The 20,242-nt window shown below is 44.8% G+C and overlaps 1 protein-coding gene across 5 annotated transcripts in view; it reads left to right on the top strand.

Annotated features, from left to right (window-relative positions):
* The first annotated feature begins 8,136 nt into the window (after nucleotides 1-8,136).
* The window catches only part of LOC310679079 (prominin-1-A-like), a 34,039-nt gene continuing 21,933 nt past the window's right edge, over nucleotides 8,137-20,242 (top strand). For 2 of the 5 annotated variants that reach the window (XM_083443801.1, XM_083443805.1), the window contains exons 1-4: nucleotides 8,137-8,359; nucleotides 10,139-10,475; nucleotides 18,588-18,649; nucleotides 19,564-19,769. In XM_083443801.1, the coding sequence (XP_083299927.1) occupies nucleotides 10,346-10,475; nucleotides 18,588-18,649; nucleotides 19,564-19,769 (398 nt within the window). In that variant the 5' untranslated portion in view covers nucleotides 8,137-8,359; nucleotides 10,139-10,345. Of the gene's footprint in view, nucleotides 8,686-10,138; nucleotides 10,476-18,587; nucleotides 18,650-19,563; nucleotides 19,770-20,242 lie in introns of all 5 variants that reach the window. The other 3 variants (XM_083443803.1, XM_083443802.1, XM_083443804.1) reach the window with 3 other exon arrangements.

Below are 20,242 nucleotides of genomic sequence, written 5' to 3' on the forward strand. Positions count from 1 at the left end.
ACGGGGATTCGAACCGCCGACCTTTCGATCAGCAAGCCCTAGGCACTGAGGATTTTACCCACAGTGCCACCCGCGTCCCTTAATACTCCACTCTTATTGCCTGCTTCCTTAAACTGGGACAAAGCTTCAGTAGCAGTGTTGGCAGGGCAGAGGGAGAGTTCCCAGTCCTTGCAATCAAGTCCCTCCAAATGCTTAAAGATTCACCAGAACTGGTCTCTGCGTGCCATAAAGAGCACACCCACAGCTTTCTCAACACAGACTGGACAAGGAGCCTTCACTTTGGGAGTGTGCATTTTGTATTACAAATCTGGATTTCCTTTGTCCTCTCTTCTAGGATGGTGGTCTCCTGCTGTTTGGTGAAATGAGTCTTGGAACGGGTAGCAACTGGGCAAAGCAGCAGAAATGCATTCATGTGTGTGGCCTTTTTATTACAGGTGAATGCTGTTTGTTCCTTTTTCACAGTCACTGGCTTCATATCCCTAAGCAAACAGGTATTTCAGCACGTCACGCCTCCACCTCTCTTGTCAACAAAAAGAGAACTCCTGGTCTTTAAGGAGCCCAGTTCCAGACTTAGTTATGCAGGCTTTCCATGAGGGTGGCTTCAAAAAGTCATGAGATTTTAAAGTAGAATAACAATTTACCTCTTGTATTCTGACATATGAGCCTGTTGAAGCACACTAGAATTATTTCAAGTGCTCTCCAACTAGCATTGTCTCCTCTAAGGGGAATTAAGTGGGTAACATCCAGTAGCTATAACTCTTATAGGGCTAGGTAACTGCACCCAGAGATCAGGGTTCAAATCCCCACTGCCATGAAGCTCACAGGGTGACCTTGGGCAGCCACTGCCTCTCAGCCTAACCTACTTCACAGGGATTAAATCAGGGGAAGAGCCACAGTGGCCCCTGCTCTTCCTTTTGAGACCCTGGTGGTTCCCCTCTGTCTCCCCCTTAGCTAGCCTACTGCCCTCAGGAGTGGTGGAGGAAGCATCTCCAGTGTTTGAAGTATGAACTGCCAGGACAGTCAGCTTTGGTACATGCAGTGCGGGAGCATCTTGTCCTTCACTTCAGCAGCAACATGTATTGTGCTGACCTCACTTGCTGGATCATCACCTTGTCGTGGTGAGTGGGCTTGCACGTTCCTATGACTCTTGTGAACGAAGCCTGTCAGGAATCTCGTACTCCCAGCAGGGTCACCCAAGGCAGTAAGGTCAAAGGGAAGGTGCTAGACAAAGAATGATCCAAGAAGTCCTCAACGGCAGAACAGGTGGATGATAAGAAGCAGTATGTTACAACGGCTGTGAAGGCAGATGAAGGCTGCAGCAGATAGGATCTACTGGTTCGTCATGACTACTCATGCCATCGGAACAGAGCCCTCCTGTGAAGACTGTGTGTTGATCAGCATGCACTGATCTACACACATAAAACAAATTCACGCACAGGCGTCTTCCCATCCCACGGACTCATTATTAAAACCGTGTTTATGGAAGACAATCTTACTCGGCTACGAGTGATCACCAAAGAAGAAGAATTGTGCTGACCCTGTCTCTCTCACCATGAGGAAGCACAGGATTGCCATAGATTAAAGATGGAATTTCAGTTCCAAAATGCATTTCTATCCCACCTTTTCCTCCAAGGGGCTCAAGGTGGCATACCCCCTTTTTTTTACCTTCACAACATCCCTGACAGCTATAATAGGTGGAAAGACTGTGATTGGCTGAAGGTCACCCAGTGATCTTTGTGGATGAGGCTCAGGGGTGCCAACTTGAATAAAATATGGGGGGGCAGGTAAGCCCCATCCCTCATAATTAATTTGAATGGCACACCATTTGAATGGCAATGCCCACCAACTTTGGTCCCCCCTGGCCCCCTCAAAATTTTATTGGCGCACCCCGAAGCACTCTTGGCCCCTGGGGGTTGGCTCCTATGGGCTAAGTTGAGATTTGAACCTTGGTCTCTCTAGTCCTAGTTCAGGACTCCAGTCACTTCACCACAGGACTCCAAGACTATCCACTCCTAGTCAGACCCTTCGGGGTTTTGTTCTCTCTCTCTCTCTCTCTCTCTCTCTCTCTCTCTCTCTCTCTCCCTGCCCCCCAGCATATTCAATAAAAATACCCCAAATCCTTGATAGTTCCTAGAGTGGCCAGAGGCAAAACAGGAGAGGCTGCTGCCCACTTAAGAGCTGTGGGAATTTCAGCAAGTGAATTTATTGCATTTCTACCATTGGCCATTTCAGAAACTGGATCTTTTCTCACGGGGTCATATGTATCTTTCTGATCTAGGGCAAAGGACAAGCTTCAAGCAAGCAAAGCAGCATCTTTGGTCTGGCAATCTTTGTTGAATCCCAGTGTTGGGGCTGTTTGTTTTTGCAAAACAATTCTGTTCCCCTGAGGCGTGAGCTGCTTGCTAAGGAATGTCCCTCTGGAAGGATAAAGCAGGAGTCCAGACTCCCAGGCGGCTGCTTCAGTCTACCCCAAGGCACCCTTAGCTCTTTAACAAGGAAGTTTCCTGTCAGAAATTCCTCATTCCCCAGGCTCCACTAGGGATAGCTTTAGCAGCCGGAAATGAGGTGCTACAAACCCTCTGAGGGTGTTTGATTTAGGAGAAGGGTGGGTCTGGTTCCTTTCACAGGAGGAGCGGAAAGGCCTAGCAAAGAAATCAGTAGCTCCTCCCTGAGTTTACATTACTACAGCAAAGGAGCAATGTGGGAAAGCTCTATCCTCACAAAATAGTTTTTACGAATCCTTTTGCTAATGGAACAAAACTTTTGGTCTAATCAAGCCCTGCGCACCATACTTCCGAAAACTACAATGGATGACATCAGTTTCAGAAAGATTACTCCAAGAAGTCCCTTCATTTTTGAATTTGTGACGTACAGTTTTATACAGAAACATATTGAGCTCTGACTCAAAACCCTCTTCTGACTCAAAACCCTCTCACCTTGCGCCAGTCACCCTGAGCAACTCATATTGCAAGATTGTGATGCTCATACTGTATAGCTTTATCTGTAAGGAATGGCCCCCTCTGGGCCTGCTCCTCCCCCTTGGAAATCTACCCTTAACTGCCCAGTGGGAAGGATCCTGATGTGTTTTTAATTTGTGTATATTTTTATTGTGTTTTAAACATATGTTTATTGACTGTTACTTGCGAGCTGACTTGGTAGGATTTATATTCTGAACGATTGGGATATAAAGAATTGCAATCCATAGTAAACAATAGATTCAAATCTCAGAGCGAACCTGTCCGGTATAGTAAAAACTGGGCCTGCATCACTCTCCTAACTTATTCACTGTTGATGATATATTGAAGCGTACATCAACTTCTACTAGTTGCATAAAATGGAAGGTCCAGGGACAACATGTCAGCAGTCCATCTCACTTCTGTGTCACAGCTGGAGATTGTTACTTAGGCTTTAAAATACAGGAAGGTTCCTGTAATGTTTGTTTATGTCTTTAGCTTATTATGCCTATTATAGGTAGGAACTGAAGTCTTTCTGAAACCCTCTGAGTTAGTGCTCTGACACAGCCTCACGCCCTGCCATGTCTGCTATTCAAGAGAGTGTCACTCAGACCATGGGGAGACTAACAAACATATTGTGGCACAAGCTTTTGTGGGCCAGAACACACTTTAATGCTTGAGAACATTTGTGACAGGGCCCAAGAGGGGTTCGGTTGAGCAAATAGGACAGCAGATTCTGGTCATGTTTACTCCGAAAAAAATCCCACTTTATTTAATGAAACTTATTTCCAAATAAATGAGCATTGGATTACAGGCGTAGCTTTTCTTTTTTGCTCTGGAAACAGGCAGAGACAGCAGCAATTAAAGGAAATCAAAATATTATTTAACAAGCCTTGAGTACATGATAGTAAGAAACTGCTTTCCTTCTAAGAGGAGTTGGAGTTGGTAACAAAATACCAAATGTGTTACCCAACAACTCATACAGTATACCATTAAATACCTACTAAAGATAAGGTGAACAAGCAACAGCCAATTGTGTCAGTTAATAATTCAATAATCTAACTGTAAAGTTGATAAAGGAAATCAGTACTAATAGGCTTTCACTTTTAATTATGACTTCTAGTGCTTTTATGTTATTCTGCTGTCTCCTTCAACTCATTGTTCCACCAAATGCTTCCCCACAGTGCCTGCAGTTTTCACTCAAGGAGCATTTCCACACAACACCCAGGCCTTGCTCAGCGTGGCTTCCTTTTTTTGGTTCTGCCTCTCAGCTCCTCTCAGTTGCTCTAAGCTTACCGCTAGCTGCCCTGCCTACATGCAGCCAAGGCTGGGATTCACCAAGGCACAATCCGTTATTATACGGCATGCCAGGTCAACCCAGGGTACTATATCACTCCAGCTGCAGCTTGTTGTAATCGTACAACCTTCACCAACCTGGTGCCCTCAGCTATTTTGGACTACAATTTTTAGTAGTAGTGGTGGTGGTGTTGCCACCTTTGTTCTGGCAAAATATAGGACAGGGAGGGGTGGGGTAGTTGGCGGCAATTTCCCCCCCATCTGGTGATGAAGTGACTTCAGACCAATCCATTGCAATCTATTGCAGCCTGACCAGATTGCCCTTCTGGAATTTGTAACACACAAACATGCGCATGAATTTTTAAATCTGTCTTCACTTGGCTACCCAGAGCTTAAATACATGACCTTTCACGGACATGCATTTGGTGAGGATGCCTAATTTGGCAGAGAAAGAGAAGACCTGAAATACAAGATATAACTGTATCAATACAGGACATAGCATTTTAAATTGAAATGCAGGATAATCCTGTATTATACAGGACAGGTGGCAAACCTAACTACAAGCCCCATCAGGCTCAGCTGAAATTGCCCCTCTGTCCCAAACAACATAGTTTCTCTGTCAGTCTTCACCATAGAAATGTTCCCTTTTGTTGTTGTTGTTGTTTTAAAAAAACACCTAATATTAGATAATGACTTTCTATGGGGTTCAGTCTCATCACCATCTTATTTGTATGCCATCTTTACGCAGAAAAGAATTGTATGAAGAGGTTTATGACAAAGAAAACAGGAATACATCTCAAAACCAACCAACAATTTCATAATACAGTCACAACATAAATAGCCAATATAACACCATACCCAAAACCACATCAATTCAGTACTGTAAGTATAACAAGATTGCACTAATAACATTACACCTCCTGGCAATAGCTTTCTGGCATTGCCAAGAAAAATATTAACCAAATCACTGAACAGCAAAATCTATGCCATCTTCTTCAGCCATCTTCTTCAGTCACAAGGTAAGACGTTCCACTCTAAAGTATGGTTTATGTCCCATCATCCAGATTATGTACTTGTCTATGCAAACATGTTTACCAATAAAACCCCAGAAAATGTCAGCCACACAAAACTGATAAAATGGGAACTGAAATGTCAACAAGTGGTTCCTGAAGGTTCCTGAATGTTTGCTTAACATTTAAATCTCCATCTCTCTCCCCCCCCCCCCATTTCCCAGTAGCCTGAACAACTTACCATGATGAACCACTTTAATGAGAAGTAGTGTGCCACATGCCTAAGCCTTCTTCCATAGTTTGAAAAAAACTTTAAATCCTGCATTCATAGCATTAGACTCTTGCATTCCATGCAAATATTCATCCTGAATAACTATTCCTTTCAGGGTTATTTTGTACAGTAATCACAATCACCAACTACACAATCAGCAGACAACTTCGCTATAATGGGCTACCAATAACATTAGTGGCTTGAGAGGCTTTGGAAAGCAGCAGAAACATCTTGGTGCCTTACCGTATCCACGTCCCAGCATTCCAGGTGAGACGGCGCTTTCCTTCTGCAAGAGAACCTGGATAAAAAATGCAGCATGAAAAAAACAAGCTTCCTCCATTGTTTGTCTTTTCTGTTTTACTGTACAGCTTTTAATTGATGCTTATTGTTTTCGTAATACTATGTAAACTTGTGAGTTCTACCTGAAAAGTAGTATACAGTGGTTCCTCGGGTTAAGAACTTACCGGTAATTCGTTCTGGAGGTCTGTTCTTAACCTGAAACTGTTCTTAACTTGAAGCACCACTTTAGCTAATGGGGCCTCCCGCTGCCGCCGCACCAACGGAGCACGATTTCTGTTCTCATCCTGAAGCAAAGTTCTTAACCCGAGGTACTATTTCTGGGTTAGTGGAGTCTGTAACCTGAAGCGTATGTAACCCAAGGTACCACTGTATTCATATATATATATATATATATATATATATATATATATATATTACTGGATTAGACACTTTTTAATCCTTCCTTCAACAATGTTTTTATATTTTGTCATTTTCTTCAATTCTGCTACCATTTGCCTTTTCTCTTTGGATACTTTCCCATAAATCACAGATGTTTTGCAAACAAATATATTATAGGTCTCCAATTTGAAACTGGGAGCAGATGATTTCTATTAATTATAGGGGTGTGTCAAAATTTAAAAAGTATTGAAATTGTATTAATGAAAAGACAACTGACCTTTGTGCCAAAAAGTGATATACAAATAAACAATGATGACAAGGGCTATACGTAGTTTCTGTCTGTTTATAAATAATTTATAGATGAAGGTGTACATAAATTTACTTACATATTCTTAAATTATTACATTTATAACCCACCTTTTTTCCAAGGAGCTGAAGGCGGTGGTGTACACCCTTCTTCCGCTCTCTTGTGAAGTAGGCTAGGCTGAGAGACAGAGCCTGGCCTAAGGTCACCCAGTGGTTTTCATGGATGAGTGGGGGTTTAAGCACTGGTCTCCCGGGTCTAAGATGACTACTACCACACGCTGGCTCTCAAATGATAAGGAATTATTACCAGAGATGGAATCCAAGGGGAAGAACTGTGGAATTAAATAAACTTGAGGATGAGGGAATGGTGAAAAGAATGATTACATTTTGATAGATTATATTATTTTGGGAATAATAATATTAAAAGGCAGCCTGATATTTGGTAGCGGAGGCAGAAAGTGCAAATGGAAGCCCTATGGTAATGTAATTAATACTTGACAACTTGGTAGCTTAAAATCCATGGTGTGAGGAAGACCCACGATTTCATGCATAATGGCAAAGACAACCCTAATAATAATATTAATCAGATTTGGTATCCCAATCCAAATAGCGTGGCAGCAAAATACAGACTCGATAAGAGTTTTTGCATGTTCAAAAGACTCCCCATATTTGCACTAGTGTCACAAAAAGCAGACCCCCTGAAGGCAGCATATGCACAAAGCCCACAGAACAGTTGAGTGCATTCAGTCAATTAAAGACCTGTCTTATTTAGTTCATTTGTTTCCTAGCCACTATTAACAGATCCTCTCCAGTGCTATTATTTATGATTCTAAAATAAAAACTGATAACCCCCTTGATCATAAAATATCCGAGAGGTGAACAAAAAGTACATTGAGAATAAAGATCCAGAAGATACATACCCAGTACAACTTATGGATTTACACTCTTTTGAGATATTAAAATCTAGCTAGGATCGGGCAGTTTGTAATAATATTTAGTGTGCGGATTAAGAACATTATTATGCTATTATTATAATGTCCATCCAGCATGGTGTACAAGCTTTTTTCTTCAATAATAATATAATAATGTATAATGGAAGAAAATCCTTAATTACTGTATATTCAGTACAATGCTAGCTACAAATAAAACTAATAACCATTCATTTCACAAAGTGAATAGTAAAAAGAATAAAGTTTTGTGTTTAGTGTTTTATTGAAAATAACCATTGGAAAGCTTTATTACTGTGTTTATTAGAGGGTTTTTTTAATGCATTGGTTTTAACTGCATACAATTATTTTAATAAATATAAATGAATAAATGAGCTGGAAATGCAGAAAAACAAAGTTGCTGAGGAACCATCTTGCGCTCGGGGGAGAGACAGAAACAGTCTGGTGAGTTGGGGAAGTATCCAATTCTCCATCTGTCCGGACCTCCCGCCCTCTTCCCTGGAGCATCTAAGATTCTCCAAAGCTCCCGAGTCTGCAAGGGGCTGCGCTCAAGAGTTTCCTGCGGGCTCCGGCCTTTGGGAGCCGGGGATGGCCTTGGGGGGCGCAGGGGTTGCGCGCGGATGTCCTGGCTTGCTCCCGGGCCGGGGAGGGGGCACGGGCAGCTGGGAGGGGCCAGAGCACCGACCGAGAGAAAGCGGCCGGCAGGCGGGCTGGGGAACGGAAGGGAGGGCAGGGCGGGGACTGGAAAGGAGGTGAGGCTGTTCTCCTGGGTCCAGCCCCCTCACTCCACGCCGAGAGAAATCCGCTATGGGCACCGGCGCCCGACGGAGCGCCCTCGCTGTAGCCTTTGCTCTCCTTCTCCCGCGCCCCCCAGTGTCCGCGAGGGGGCAGCGGCAGGTGAGGCTAATCCTTCCCCCGGCGCGCGTGGTTTGGGCGGCTTTCTGAATCCATCTGCCTCTCTCCGGCCTGAGCGCGACCAAGCGTGGGATCTCTCGGGCGGGCTGAGGGGAGGGAGTCGGAGCGCGCGCGCGAGCGAGGAAAAGTTGAGACTTTCCTAACTCCCTCCCGGGCGGCGGACAGTGGCGCTTGGCGTGGCGCGGGGAGGGCGAGTCCGTGCTTCCCTCGCACCCGGTGCTGAGCTCCGTGGCGCCGGCGGCAGCGCCGCTTACTTCCTCCTCCTCCGAGCCTCCTCGTTGGGGCGCCGCAGGTGAGGAGACTTTTCGGTGAGAAGGACTTTGCGGGAGGAAGTGTGCGAGCTGGGTTGCTCGGAGGGTGGGACGGATGGGACGGCCAATGTGTTTCATCCTTCTGGCAAGCGCCTCTTGGTTCTGGCTGGTGTTTCCTGAGTAGGGGGGCTGCTGTCTGGGATGTTAGTTCTTGGAGTGGTAGAGGCTCGAGTTTGGCGCGAAAGAGGCGCTGTTTCTGCCCTGGGCTTCGTAAGGACCTGAGAAAGGCTCTGCCCCGAGTCAGGCCAGAGGCTCATCTTGTCTGGCCACCTGTGTCTGCCCCCCGTGATGATCCTGGGCCCCCTGAAAGCTTCCACATCAACTTTGAATCTGGAAGGGATCCCGAGGGTCATCCAGTCCAACCCCCTGCGATGCAGGAATCTCAGCTAAAGCTTCTGTCCTGCTTTCCTCCCTCTCCTTCCAAGTAATATTCAGAGGGACAGTATTTCCAGCCTTTAGCTAGAATAGTTATCTAGCTTCTAGGTTCATGTGCAGTCCTCTAAGAGTGCATGATTATTTTTCTCCAATGAACTCTGTAGTTCAGGAAGGCAGGAAATAAGCACATAAAGTTGTCCCCTCCCTGCTGAATTCTACGCTGGAAAATGCGTCACCTGTTGGATTTTGGTTTGTCAGGCAGCGATTAAATACATAGAGATCCGGTGGTGATGGTGATGATAACAAATAACTTGCCACATCCCATCTCAGAAGAGGTTTGCTAACGAAACAATTCATTTGGGTGATGCAGCTCTGCAGCCCAGTGTTGTTCAAACCATTTTGAGGCGGATCGTAAGGGTAAGGTGCAAAAATGGCTTTGTTTAATTCTAAAGCAGCCTTCCCCAGCCTCGTGCCCTTCAGATGTTTTGGGCTGCAATTCCTATCGGTTCCAGCCAGCACAGAGGCTAATGGCACTTGTAGTCCAAAGCGTATGAAGGGCCCCAAACTGGGACAAGCTGTTAGAAAATAATGAACTCATCGACATGACTGCAATACTGGGCCCTGCTGCATCATGGTTTGAACTCCTGAAGTCTTCCTTTCCTTGCAGTCGTTTGCATTTTCTTGCTGTGCTCTTGCCCATATACTGTTGGCTATGACTGAGGTTGGCAGAGGGGAAGGTGGCAGTATTCAGATGACAGGTAGGGCATATGCCTCCTAACCTTTTGTGCCATAAGCTACTGTTTGAAGGTTATGGGGTGGCATGATTTGGCTAAAATGGGGTGAGGAGGGAGTTAAGGGCATGAGCTTGTGGATTGCATTAAGGGCCTCCTATTTTCACCTCTGTGTCCTCTGTCCTAACTCCAGAACATCCCTGTTGACTACATTATCCACCCACATCCCAGCTTGGACAAGGAAGTTGGTGCTATTTCATGTCCAACCCCCCCCCCCTCCTGCAGTCTTTTCCTGGTTGACTTCTGAGCTGCACCAACTCACTAACCCCTTTGCTTTATTGCAGGCAGGCAGCTGAGCTCCCTGGTCTGGTGGGGCAAAATTCTCAAATCCTTTCCATCCAAGGGTGAAAAGAAACCATTGCAGAGGCCAGCTGTCCTTCTAGGGCACTGCACCGGCAGGGATTCCTGTGAAGGAAATGATCTGAAGCTCCTCAGGATCTTTCTGAGCTTGCCCAGGAACTTTGAAAGGGCCCTGCATTTCTACTACCAAGATGGCTCTGCAAAACTTCACACAGCCTCAATATCACCCACAGCCCACTGGCCCAAGTGGTGGCCTGCTGGGCTTGTACAGTATGGTGCACTCCTTCCTAGGGATGGTACAACCCAACACCTTCCCAGCAGGTAAGTGGTATAGCAAGACAGGTTTTGCCAGACCAGGTCTTCCCTATTACCAAGGGCTACTGTGGTACAGAATAAAATTGGGTTATGAGTCTGTGAAGGGAAAACATATCTTCTCCAAAGACTGTGATCAACAGCTTATTTTCTCTATTATGCACAGAGGTCCCACTTTCCAAACACCCACTAGGTGAATATTCACTTATTGAACATGAGGAATTAACACCTGAACCTCGCCATACACATCACAGATTCAGATATCAGAACCAAGAGCATTTTTTACTTCTTTGTTTGCTTGTTGGAGAGAGGGGAAACTGATGCGACAAATCAGAGTGCATTTTGCAGAGGGATTTCCTGGTTTAATTTTTGCGATGGGGGGGGAGTCAAAATTCAATGATCAGGAATGCGTTATAAATTTCCCCATAGGAATAAATGGAGATCAATGACTTGATATTCAAATATTCGCCAAACAAACGATTTCAGGGAACACATTGTGTTTAGATAGTAGGACCTGCACGTACTGAGGAGTTGCCTTTGGTATAGATGTTGCAGTTGACAACTTTCCCAGGATGAGACAAGAATTGATAACTGATAAGAGGTGTGGATGGCACACAACTTTTGAGTTTCCAGTACCTTGCTATGGCACAATGCAGGGATATACTGTCTACCTAGTGCTGGAGACAAAGGGCTGTACCCTGTAAAGCTGGCCTGTTAGTGCGAGGAGTCCCACCTGTACAGCAGGACTGCCTCTCCCCATGTACACCCACACCCACAATCTGTTCTTTAGGATTGGGGAAAACCCCGGAACAGATTTGTGGGTGTGTAGATGAGAGGGAGAGGAATTCCCATTACTCTTGTGGAAGTTCTTGTACTAAGGGGATGACTTTGGATACAACCAGAAAACTGAATTTTACTACGCTAGGATGAGATATTGTGTCTTTTGCTTTTGGAGTCCATACTTGTGACAGTATGACTAAAAAGTGGGTGGAGGAGATGATGGGGCATACCGTAATTTACACATCAGTGAGTCTGGCAGATGGAAGCCACATACCATTAGCTGCTGGGTGCGTTTATTGTGCAATATTCCTTCCTGAAATGTTGAAAAAATATGAGCCAACCTTTGGAGAGTCTTTATATCTACTGAGAGAACAGCATGCAGTGCAATTCTGTGCATGTCTGTGCAGAAGTAAGCTCCAGTGAGCTTAATGGGAAATACTCTTGTGTAAGTGGGCACAGGAATGTGGCTTTTATTTCTCCCCTTGCTCCATTTGCCTGCTTGCTTGTTTCAGGCTCCTGTGCCAATCGCCAGAACAGGTTTTTTTTAAGTGTAAAAAAAAAACTTCTTAAAAAGAAAAATAAATTGCTGAACAAATGTTTGACGATTTATTCATGCAGGCACTTGAGAAAACAACACAAAAAGAAAACTGTGTCTGAAGCACAGGAGACAATAGGCACCTGGTTTATAGCTACTGTGTGTGTCCTTTGAGGAGGGAAGGCAGAGGGAAGCAGCAGGCACCCTGTAGCAAAACAAAAGTCCACACCCACTCCTGTTTCTGTATACGCCTTTGTGCAGTTTAAGAGGAGCCACATAACTAACTTTCAGCCTGCCCATATGCATTTTGCATGATAAACTTCCAAGCTGTGTCATGCTTTCTAATAAATGGTGCCAGACTTTCATGTAAAACTCCAGCGGAAGGTCTAGAGCAAGAAAGAGAGAGGGATTATCCAGAGACAGCTCTGAACATGTTGGTTCTGGCGACAGAAAATACAAATGGCCCCTCACTACCAATGATTTGTTTAATTGCATCTCTGCCCATTTCACATATAATCATAGCTGTCAACATTTCCCTTTTCTTGCGAGGAATCCTATTCAGAAGAAGGGAATTTCCCTTAAAAAAAGGGAAACGTTGACAGCTATGCATATAATTGCAGTTTACAGGCAGCCTTCAAATGCAGCCCCACATACAGTCCAATGCAGTAGTCAAACCTGGAAGTTTCCAGAGCATGGATAACTACAACTAAAGGCTCTTTGAGGTCAGAGCACAGGTCACCTGACACCACCAGCATTGGCTTGTCATTTAAAAATGTCCCTCATTCTCTGTGTTATATATGAATAGGAGGGAGACATGATGAAAGAAGCGTGGCAGCCTCTGCCTCATCTAGTTTGGCCTTGAGGTGGGCTGTGCTATCTGGGATAATCACGAAGAAGGCCCTGAGATTATGATTTCTTATCTTCTTGTGATGCAACTTAAAACGTTGTTGGGTCCTCTTTTTGTAGCAGTGTGTTGCATGCTGACTCATCTTCTGTTTGTGGTCAGCAACCTTAACTTCATGACCTTCCCAACAGTTACTGACTCCTGCTCCTTTAAAGACCAGACACAGACAGACTCCTAAGATCAATGATATAGCTAGTCACAATTTAATGGGTTGTGTGTTTTTTTTGAGTAATAGCTAGTGAGAATTGGTGCCCCTTTTGACGTTCAAACCATCAAATTGGTTAGGTATGAATAAGATCCCTGCCCTTATGGGAAAAATTGACTCACAAATTAAGACTGGCAAGAGGAACAAAGCACAAAGATACCTTTGCAGGGAAATGCTGGAGCCTTACTTAATCCACAAATTCTCCAGAAAAGCAAAGACCAGTTCCAACTCATGGATCACTTAATAAGAATTTTTTTTAAAAGGCAGATGTATACTGTTTTAAGTTTGGGTGTATGTACAGGAATACAGGTTTTCATAATGTACTTTTGGGGCACGTGAAATGTAAAGGGGGGGGGGAATGAACAAGGTCCAGCCTAAGAACAGCCATGCTGGATTAGTTTGAAGGTCTAGCTGGGTCTGCTTCCAAGACTGGCCATCTTGGATGCTTCAGGTAAGGGATGAAGCCAAAAGCTTCCTCTTTGTTGTTGGTCCCCATATATGGTTTTCAGAGGTTTATTGCCAGAGAGGGGGGGACCATTGTCAGTCCTGGGGCCACATTCCCTTCCGGGCAACCTTCCAAGGGTTGCATGCCAGTAATGGGTGTGGAAAAAGGCACACGTGGGTAGAGCAATTAATGCAAATATTACTTTTCCTAGATAAGGCTATTTTCCTAACACGCACTCACACTCTCTTTCATCCATCCAGGCAGGCGAGAGGTGTTACCAGAGTTCAGGGGCTCATTCCAGCCAGGCAAAAGCATTCGGTCTGCAGAGGAGAGCCAACAAGTGGTGTGGCCTGGGGAGAATTCTGACTGTGAGATAGAGAGGCTTGGAGGACAACATTTTGCCCCTGGGCCTGAGGTTCCCTACTCTGTGCCTCGTGCCTCTGACAAGCGAGGTTCCATTTAGCCATTGTAGCTAATAGTGATTAAAAGATGCAATGCTTTTGAAAGCTGTATAAGGGCCGAATGACGTGTGTAGAGAAACATTTCATTTTCAGAACTATTCCTAACAGCTTCTAACATGGCATTTGCTGCCATTGTTGGTGCTCCCTGCTGGGTTTATATTTGCAATGAATTATCTGCCACAGTCCCTAAATTTGGCTAATTATGGCCAATTCAGGAACCCACCAGTCTATCTGTGAAATGTTGGGTTTTATTGTCCAGATCACATATGCTACACAGCATAAGAACCAAATATCTGTCATTTTGCTGTCCGTTCACAGCTTTGTGGGATCCTTTTGGAGTACCTAACAGTCTCCGTAGGATTTTACTGTGCTGAATATTTTGGCAGTCATTTGCAAATCTCATACCTGCCTCCAGATAATTTGTGAACAAGTTAAATATTGCTTCTCACAATAGAAAGTCCTTCAGGGTGGCCTTCATGGCTTATTTCCCTCATTTGTTTATTCTCTCTGCTTTTGATTGTTTGATCACTTGCCATTTCATAAGCAGGCCTGTTCTCTTATCCCATGACTGCTAAGTTTACTCAAGAGCTTTTGGTGGGAGACTCTCTCAGATGTTTGCTGGCAGTCCAATTTTGTCAACTGGATCAGTCTAATTGATCTCCATGTTTTTGTTGGCAGTCTCACATAATTATACAAAGACTGGTTAGGCAGTACTTCACTGTGCAGCACGTTTGCAACCTGAAGAGCTGGGCCTGAGTCACCCCATTAGCATGGACTTTGCCAAACCCAGCCAAAAATAGACACCCCGGCATATTTTTCTGTCCTTCCATCATAAACCCCTGATGCCCTCAGTAGTGATTTTTTAAAATATACCTTTCATCAAGATTAGATGTGGCCCCTGGTGGCTGGATAAACTAGGCAGAGAATGGATTCCACAGGAAAATTGTACCCTTAAGTCCTCTGTAAGAAGTGTGGGGCAGAGGGAGTGAGGAATTGAGCTATTTTATCCCAAGCCTTGGGAGGGCAATGGGATTTAACAGGTCATCAAGGGAAGCCAAAGCAGATAGGAATATCTGTTTGATGTCAGCACTCCACCCACTTTGGCAGGAATGGCACTCTTCATAGAATGCATGGGTACCAATATAACTGGTTGCAGCAAGGGAGCTGTTCCAGCTTCAGTCAATCATTAACTTCTCTTTAAAAAAAATTCCTAAGTGATCTGATTCCCAGATGCAGAAGAGAGAAGCGTGTTTGGGGGGCAGGGAGGAGGAAGGGAAAGAATGGAGGCAAGAGAGATGGCAAATGGGACCACGAAGGAGGAACTGGAAGGGGAAAGTAGATGTCTTGGGAGGGAGGAACAAGAAGTGCTGTCACCAAGGACTCCATGGCCCATTATACATCACACTAAACCAAACAGTGGCTTGGCACAGATGAGCAAACATTCGGGTTACTGGAAAGAAAATCGCAGCTGCTTTGCTCTTCCTGCCTTGCTGCTGCAAGCTATGGTTTGGCTTAGGGTTACATCTGAACCTCACAGTTTGTCTCAATCAAGAAAAGCCATGAGCTGTAGCCAAGGCTTGTTCTGTGGCTTACCACTCGTGGCTTGTCTGGGAGGAATAAACCAGGAGCCCGGCTCACAGGTGTGAACTGTGCCACAGAGTCCTGGATGACAGCACCTCTTGTTGCAATCTTCTCTTCCGAAATCCACATGGGTCCACAGTAAGCATTATAAAGTTTTCAAAGGCTTGGTTCAGAGCCACGTCCTCAAGTTGTGTGGGGCCATTGTCCACTCAGGGCGTTCAAATATCATGAGTCAGGGTTTACACATTTTGACCTTTTATGTTCTTTTATGATGTGGTTTCTTTATTTTTGTGGTTGCATTTCCCAGCTTCTCTGGCATGAGGGCTAAAAATCGCTGCCTTTGTTGCAATACTGCTAAGAATACTGAGCCATTTATTGATGTTCTGATGATTTAATCACAGCCATATTTTCAAAGATGGCTACAGCCTGTACTTTCTTGGGAGTCAGAGGAACTGGGGTTCAAGCCTAGCAGAGAGCCATACTGAAAGCCATGCCCATCCCCCCCAGTTTCTCAAGAAGAGCTGCGTGCTGAATTTTCTTAGTAGCAGTTTATTTATTTATTTTTACATTTATTTATTAATTTATCAAATGACCACAGGGTGATTTACAGTATAGAACATAATAAGCAATATATGTCAATACGTTACTAAATATCCATGCAATTTAAAAAAAAGTTTATATACATACCAATTATTGCGTATTATGAATTGTAGTGGAGAATATATAATAGTACATAATACTTTATGAGCAAGACATACTAAGCAGTAATGTCAAATTATACACAATGTCTTCCCAGCAGTGAACATCACAACTTAACGGAGTTATTGCCTACTTATCTCAGGTGCAACTATAGAACATAGCGCATATCTAAGAACAATAGCCTCTTGATAAATATGGGAGAGGAAAACCTGCTGGATATCTAAAGTGCAGAAATAGTGTACAAACGCACATACTTTTCTGTATACAGAACTAGCTCTTAATCCCGCCTTCCCTTTCTTCTCGTTTTTCACCCTGGGATATCTTCACCTCCCTGCCTCTCTCTCAGGGGCCTTTCATCATCTATCTGATACTTTCATGGGGGTGCGTACTTTGCTCCCCTAATGTTTCCCCTAAGGGAAGAAACCAAAAGGGTTCCTATCCCTTAAGGTCATCCTTATGGACACTGGTCCATCACTGGTAGCCTGCAGACTGCCTGGTTAGTAGAGTCCAGTTTGCTTGCCTCTTTGCAGCGACAGCTAATGGACACTGCCTCATGCACTCAAATGCTGAACGATTAGTATAAAATGTTAAACAGTCTTGGAAAGTATCCTCCGCTATAAGAGGCAGAGAGTAAGGTCTTTGAAGCTCACCGTGCTTTCCTCCCTGGAGGCACCCCTATGCTTTGTTGTTATTTTACACACTCCAAAACGGAGCCCTGGGCATTGTGTGTGTGTGTGTCCTGTGCATGCAGGCCTTGGCTCCGATTTAACTTCCTGTGGTCTGGTTGTTTGCACACATTTACAAGGCCATTCTATCCAACGAAAAGCTTCATAACCCTCTCTGGTGTGAGTTCTGCACACACTGGTTTGTATTGGACATGTGGCAGAGACTCTTTCTCCATCCCCTCTCCTGTCTCCATACCACTCCATACTGTCATCAGATATTCCAGTTTCCAGTCAGTCAGCTTGTCCTCAGCCAGACCTGAGCCTTGCTATATTGCTATATCTTGCTATATTGAGATATTGAGATAAATATTCAGCATAAAATGGACTGATGTTTCTGTGCTTTCCAGTGCTTTTTAACATCTTGCTCTTCTTGAAAACTCCTCACAACTTTAGAATGAAAGCACCAGAACTAGTCGCTGTGCTTCAGTTGCACAGGAAAAGTGCTGCTGTTAATCTCCACACACACCCACACCCCCGCCGCCCACAACTTTTGTTAATGCAGGAACTTCCCGTTCAGTAATGCTACCCTGCAGACTAATAGTTAGATCATATCCTTGTGTCATAGCCCCATAGTCTTTTGCCTCCAGCCTTCGAGGCTCAACACTGCTTATTTGTGTTTATGTAATTCTGTGAATCACATCTCAATTTACTGTCAGTGCATTTTTCTTTTTCCTGGGTTTTAAATCTGATTGTGTATAATGATGAGTCTTACCTGCTAGGTGGTGATCACCCAACTTCCCTTCTTGCATAACAAAGGGTGGCATTCGACAAAGTTTTACTCAGGGTAGACCTGTTGAAATGAATGAACCTAACTTAGTCATATTTGTTCATTTCAGTAGGTAAAATTCAGTTGAATACCACCCAACGTCACTACAGCTGGTTTAGACCACAGCACCGCCCACGTCCCTTCAAGCCTGCTAGTTTTACCTAAAACCTGGAGAAACTGATATTCTCAGTCCCATATGTTTACGGGCTAAAACCAGCTGCTCAGTAGTGGGAGAAGAATAATTGGTGGGCTGTTGGCCTGGTTTAGCGAGGCTCATCTTAGGCGCTTATGTTTTTACCTGCTAGATCAGAGTGGGCAGAAGGCAGATTTAGCTTTACTGGTAGATCTTTGAGTGATTTGCAGTAGATCAGCAAGGGTTTCCGACTGCCAATTGTTTTGTGGCAGCAAAAAGATCCCTTTTCTCCAAATTATATTGTTGAAAGAAACAAGCTTGGGGTAGCTTGGTGTGAATTTTTGTGCGGAAGGAACATAGGCCCAGAATTATTTAATGCTAAGCACATGTATTTTGCATTAGGCTCTGGGTGATGGATCTCAGGGTTCCACTTAAAACCAAGTAAACCTCACAAGCCTGAAGGTCTGGTTTTCTACAGCATTTTCCTCTTCAGAGCTGTTGAAGCTCAGAGGCCATGTTTGCTAAGCATACAGTATGGCACCCCTTAGTGGTAAAGTGGGGTATTGCTTAACTTGGGCTGCAAAGGGGGGGGGGAGTTTCTTTTCTATCAGCATAATGTTTATTGAGCACTATAGCACGTGGCACAAAATAAAAAGAGAGAAAGAAATTTCATATGTGATGTGCCATTCAAATGGGTTATAGCAGGAGAGCTTTGGAGAAGGACAGCTGGAGAAAATAGGGTCTCATCCTGGTAACGTAGGCTACGGGTAGGAATTTCCAAAGAGATCTCAGTGTTGAGTGATGCACAAATGTCCAGTAAGGTAGGTGATGGTATATTCCCTCTTTCCCCTCCCTGCCACTGCTGACCCCTCTGTTCTTCTCCTCAGATCTTCTGACTCGCCTGATCCAGCGCCAGGTTAATTTCACAGACCCAGCAGTGTATAAAGAGGTGATTTATTTATTTTTTGTATTGGCTCATGGAACTCAGAGGCTAGTGGGTGGCAGTTGGTGAACCTGGGCAGGGTTGAAAAGGAAATGTTGGTGTGGTAGGCTCAGCAAACACCAAAAGGTTGACACTTCACCCAGAAGTCAAATGTGGTCAGTGTCTAAACAAACAAACAAACAAATAAATAGTACAAATGAAAACATTCTCAGTTGCTCTCTCCAAGCTTCATAAACCCAGTAAAGATTCTGATAGGGACTCAGGGATGCATGATGGCCCCTATTTCAGGACAGCTAGGGCGTTGGAAGGAGAGTGCTAGGGAAGAAGAAAACCCTGGTTTCGAGGATCAGACTAGGCCAAGCTTGCCTAGACAGTGCCATGCCTTCCCAGTACACTTCTGGTGCTAGCATGCACTGTTTACATTATCCTGGAAGGCTAAGGAGGGAAGGCCTTCTGAGGTCTGAGCATCCACAGCCACATGGTTCATAGGGATTACTGGACCTGTGATTATGTGTGACTCTGGGTGGGAACTTTTGAAGCCCGTGTGCAAGAACGCAATGCCCTGTGCAAGCACACATATACCCTGATGACTAACAAGGGCAGCCTGATCCTTGCCAGGAATGCAGGAGCAGGGGTAGAAGCCTGTAAGTCCTGGTATATGCTGCTAGGTCACTACCTCTAGATGAACAAAGTGGACTCCACAATAACAAACTTCATGTCCAGTACATGGCCAAGAAAACATTCTAATAAATCCAGATCGTTTTTGAAGAAGAACCATCAGTGGACTCTTGGGGACCACCCTGTGCTGAGCCCTTCACCCTTTTATTTTGGGGCAGGCAGGTGTCAGCGTCTTTGAATGATCATACTAGCTGACTACTGTGTCTGCTTGTTTTCTTCTCTCCTCCCCTCCCCATCTCTAGATGTTTGTATACCAAGCAGGCTTCCTCGTTTGCCTTGTCATTGGTCTTCTTTTCATCATCCTTGTGCCCCTGGTGGGTTTGTTCTTCTGCTGCTGCCGCTGCTGTGGGCACTGCGGCGGCTCCATGTACCAGAAGCAGACGAAAAACACCAATTGCAAGAGGCGGACGTTATTTGCATTCCTGCTAGCTGTCTCTACCATTCTCGTGTGAGTTGAGTACTATACTGAGCATCAACGAACAGTGCGGGAGTGGGTTATTGCTGTGACCAGTTCAGCAAGGAGTTTATTCCAGTCTGTCTACGTTGCCTGTTCAGCAGTAGTGGACAGCATGGTGAGGCTGTGCTGCTCCACCTGACTTCCCTCTGGCTGAGTCAGTACAGCATACTGCAACAGAGTGGCTGAGGGATGAGGTTAAAGGTAAAGGTAAAGGGACCCCTGACCATTAGGTCCAGTCGCGGAAGACTCTGGGGTTGCGGCGCTCATCTCACTTTACTGGATGAGGAAGCTGGCATACAGCTTCCGGGTCATGTGGCCAGCATGACTAAGCCGCTTCTGGTGAACCAGAGCAGCGCACAGAAACACTGTTTACCTTCCTGCTGGAGCGGTACCTATTTATCTACTTGCACTTTGACATGCTTTCCAACTGCTAGGTTGGCAGGAGCTGGGACCGAGCAATGGGA

Source organism: Podarcis tiliguerta (genome assembly GCF_965153285.1).
Source record: "Podarcis tiliguerta genome assembly, chromosome: 5".
NCBI lineage: Eukaryota > Metazoa > Chordata > Lepidosauria > Squamata > Lacertidae > Podarcis > Podarcis tiliguerta.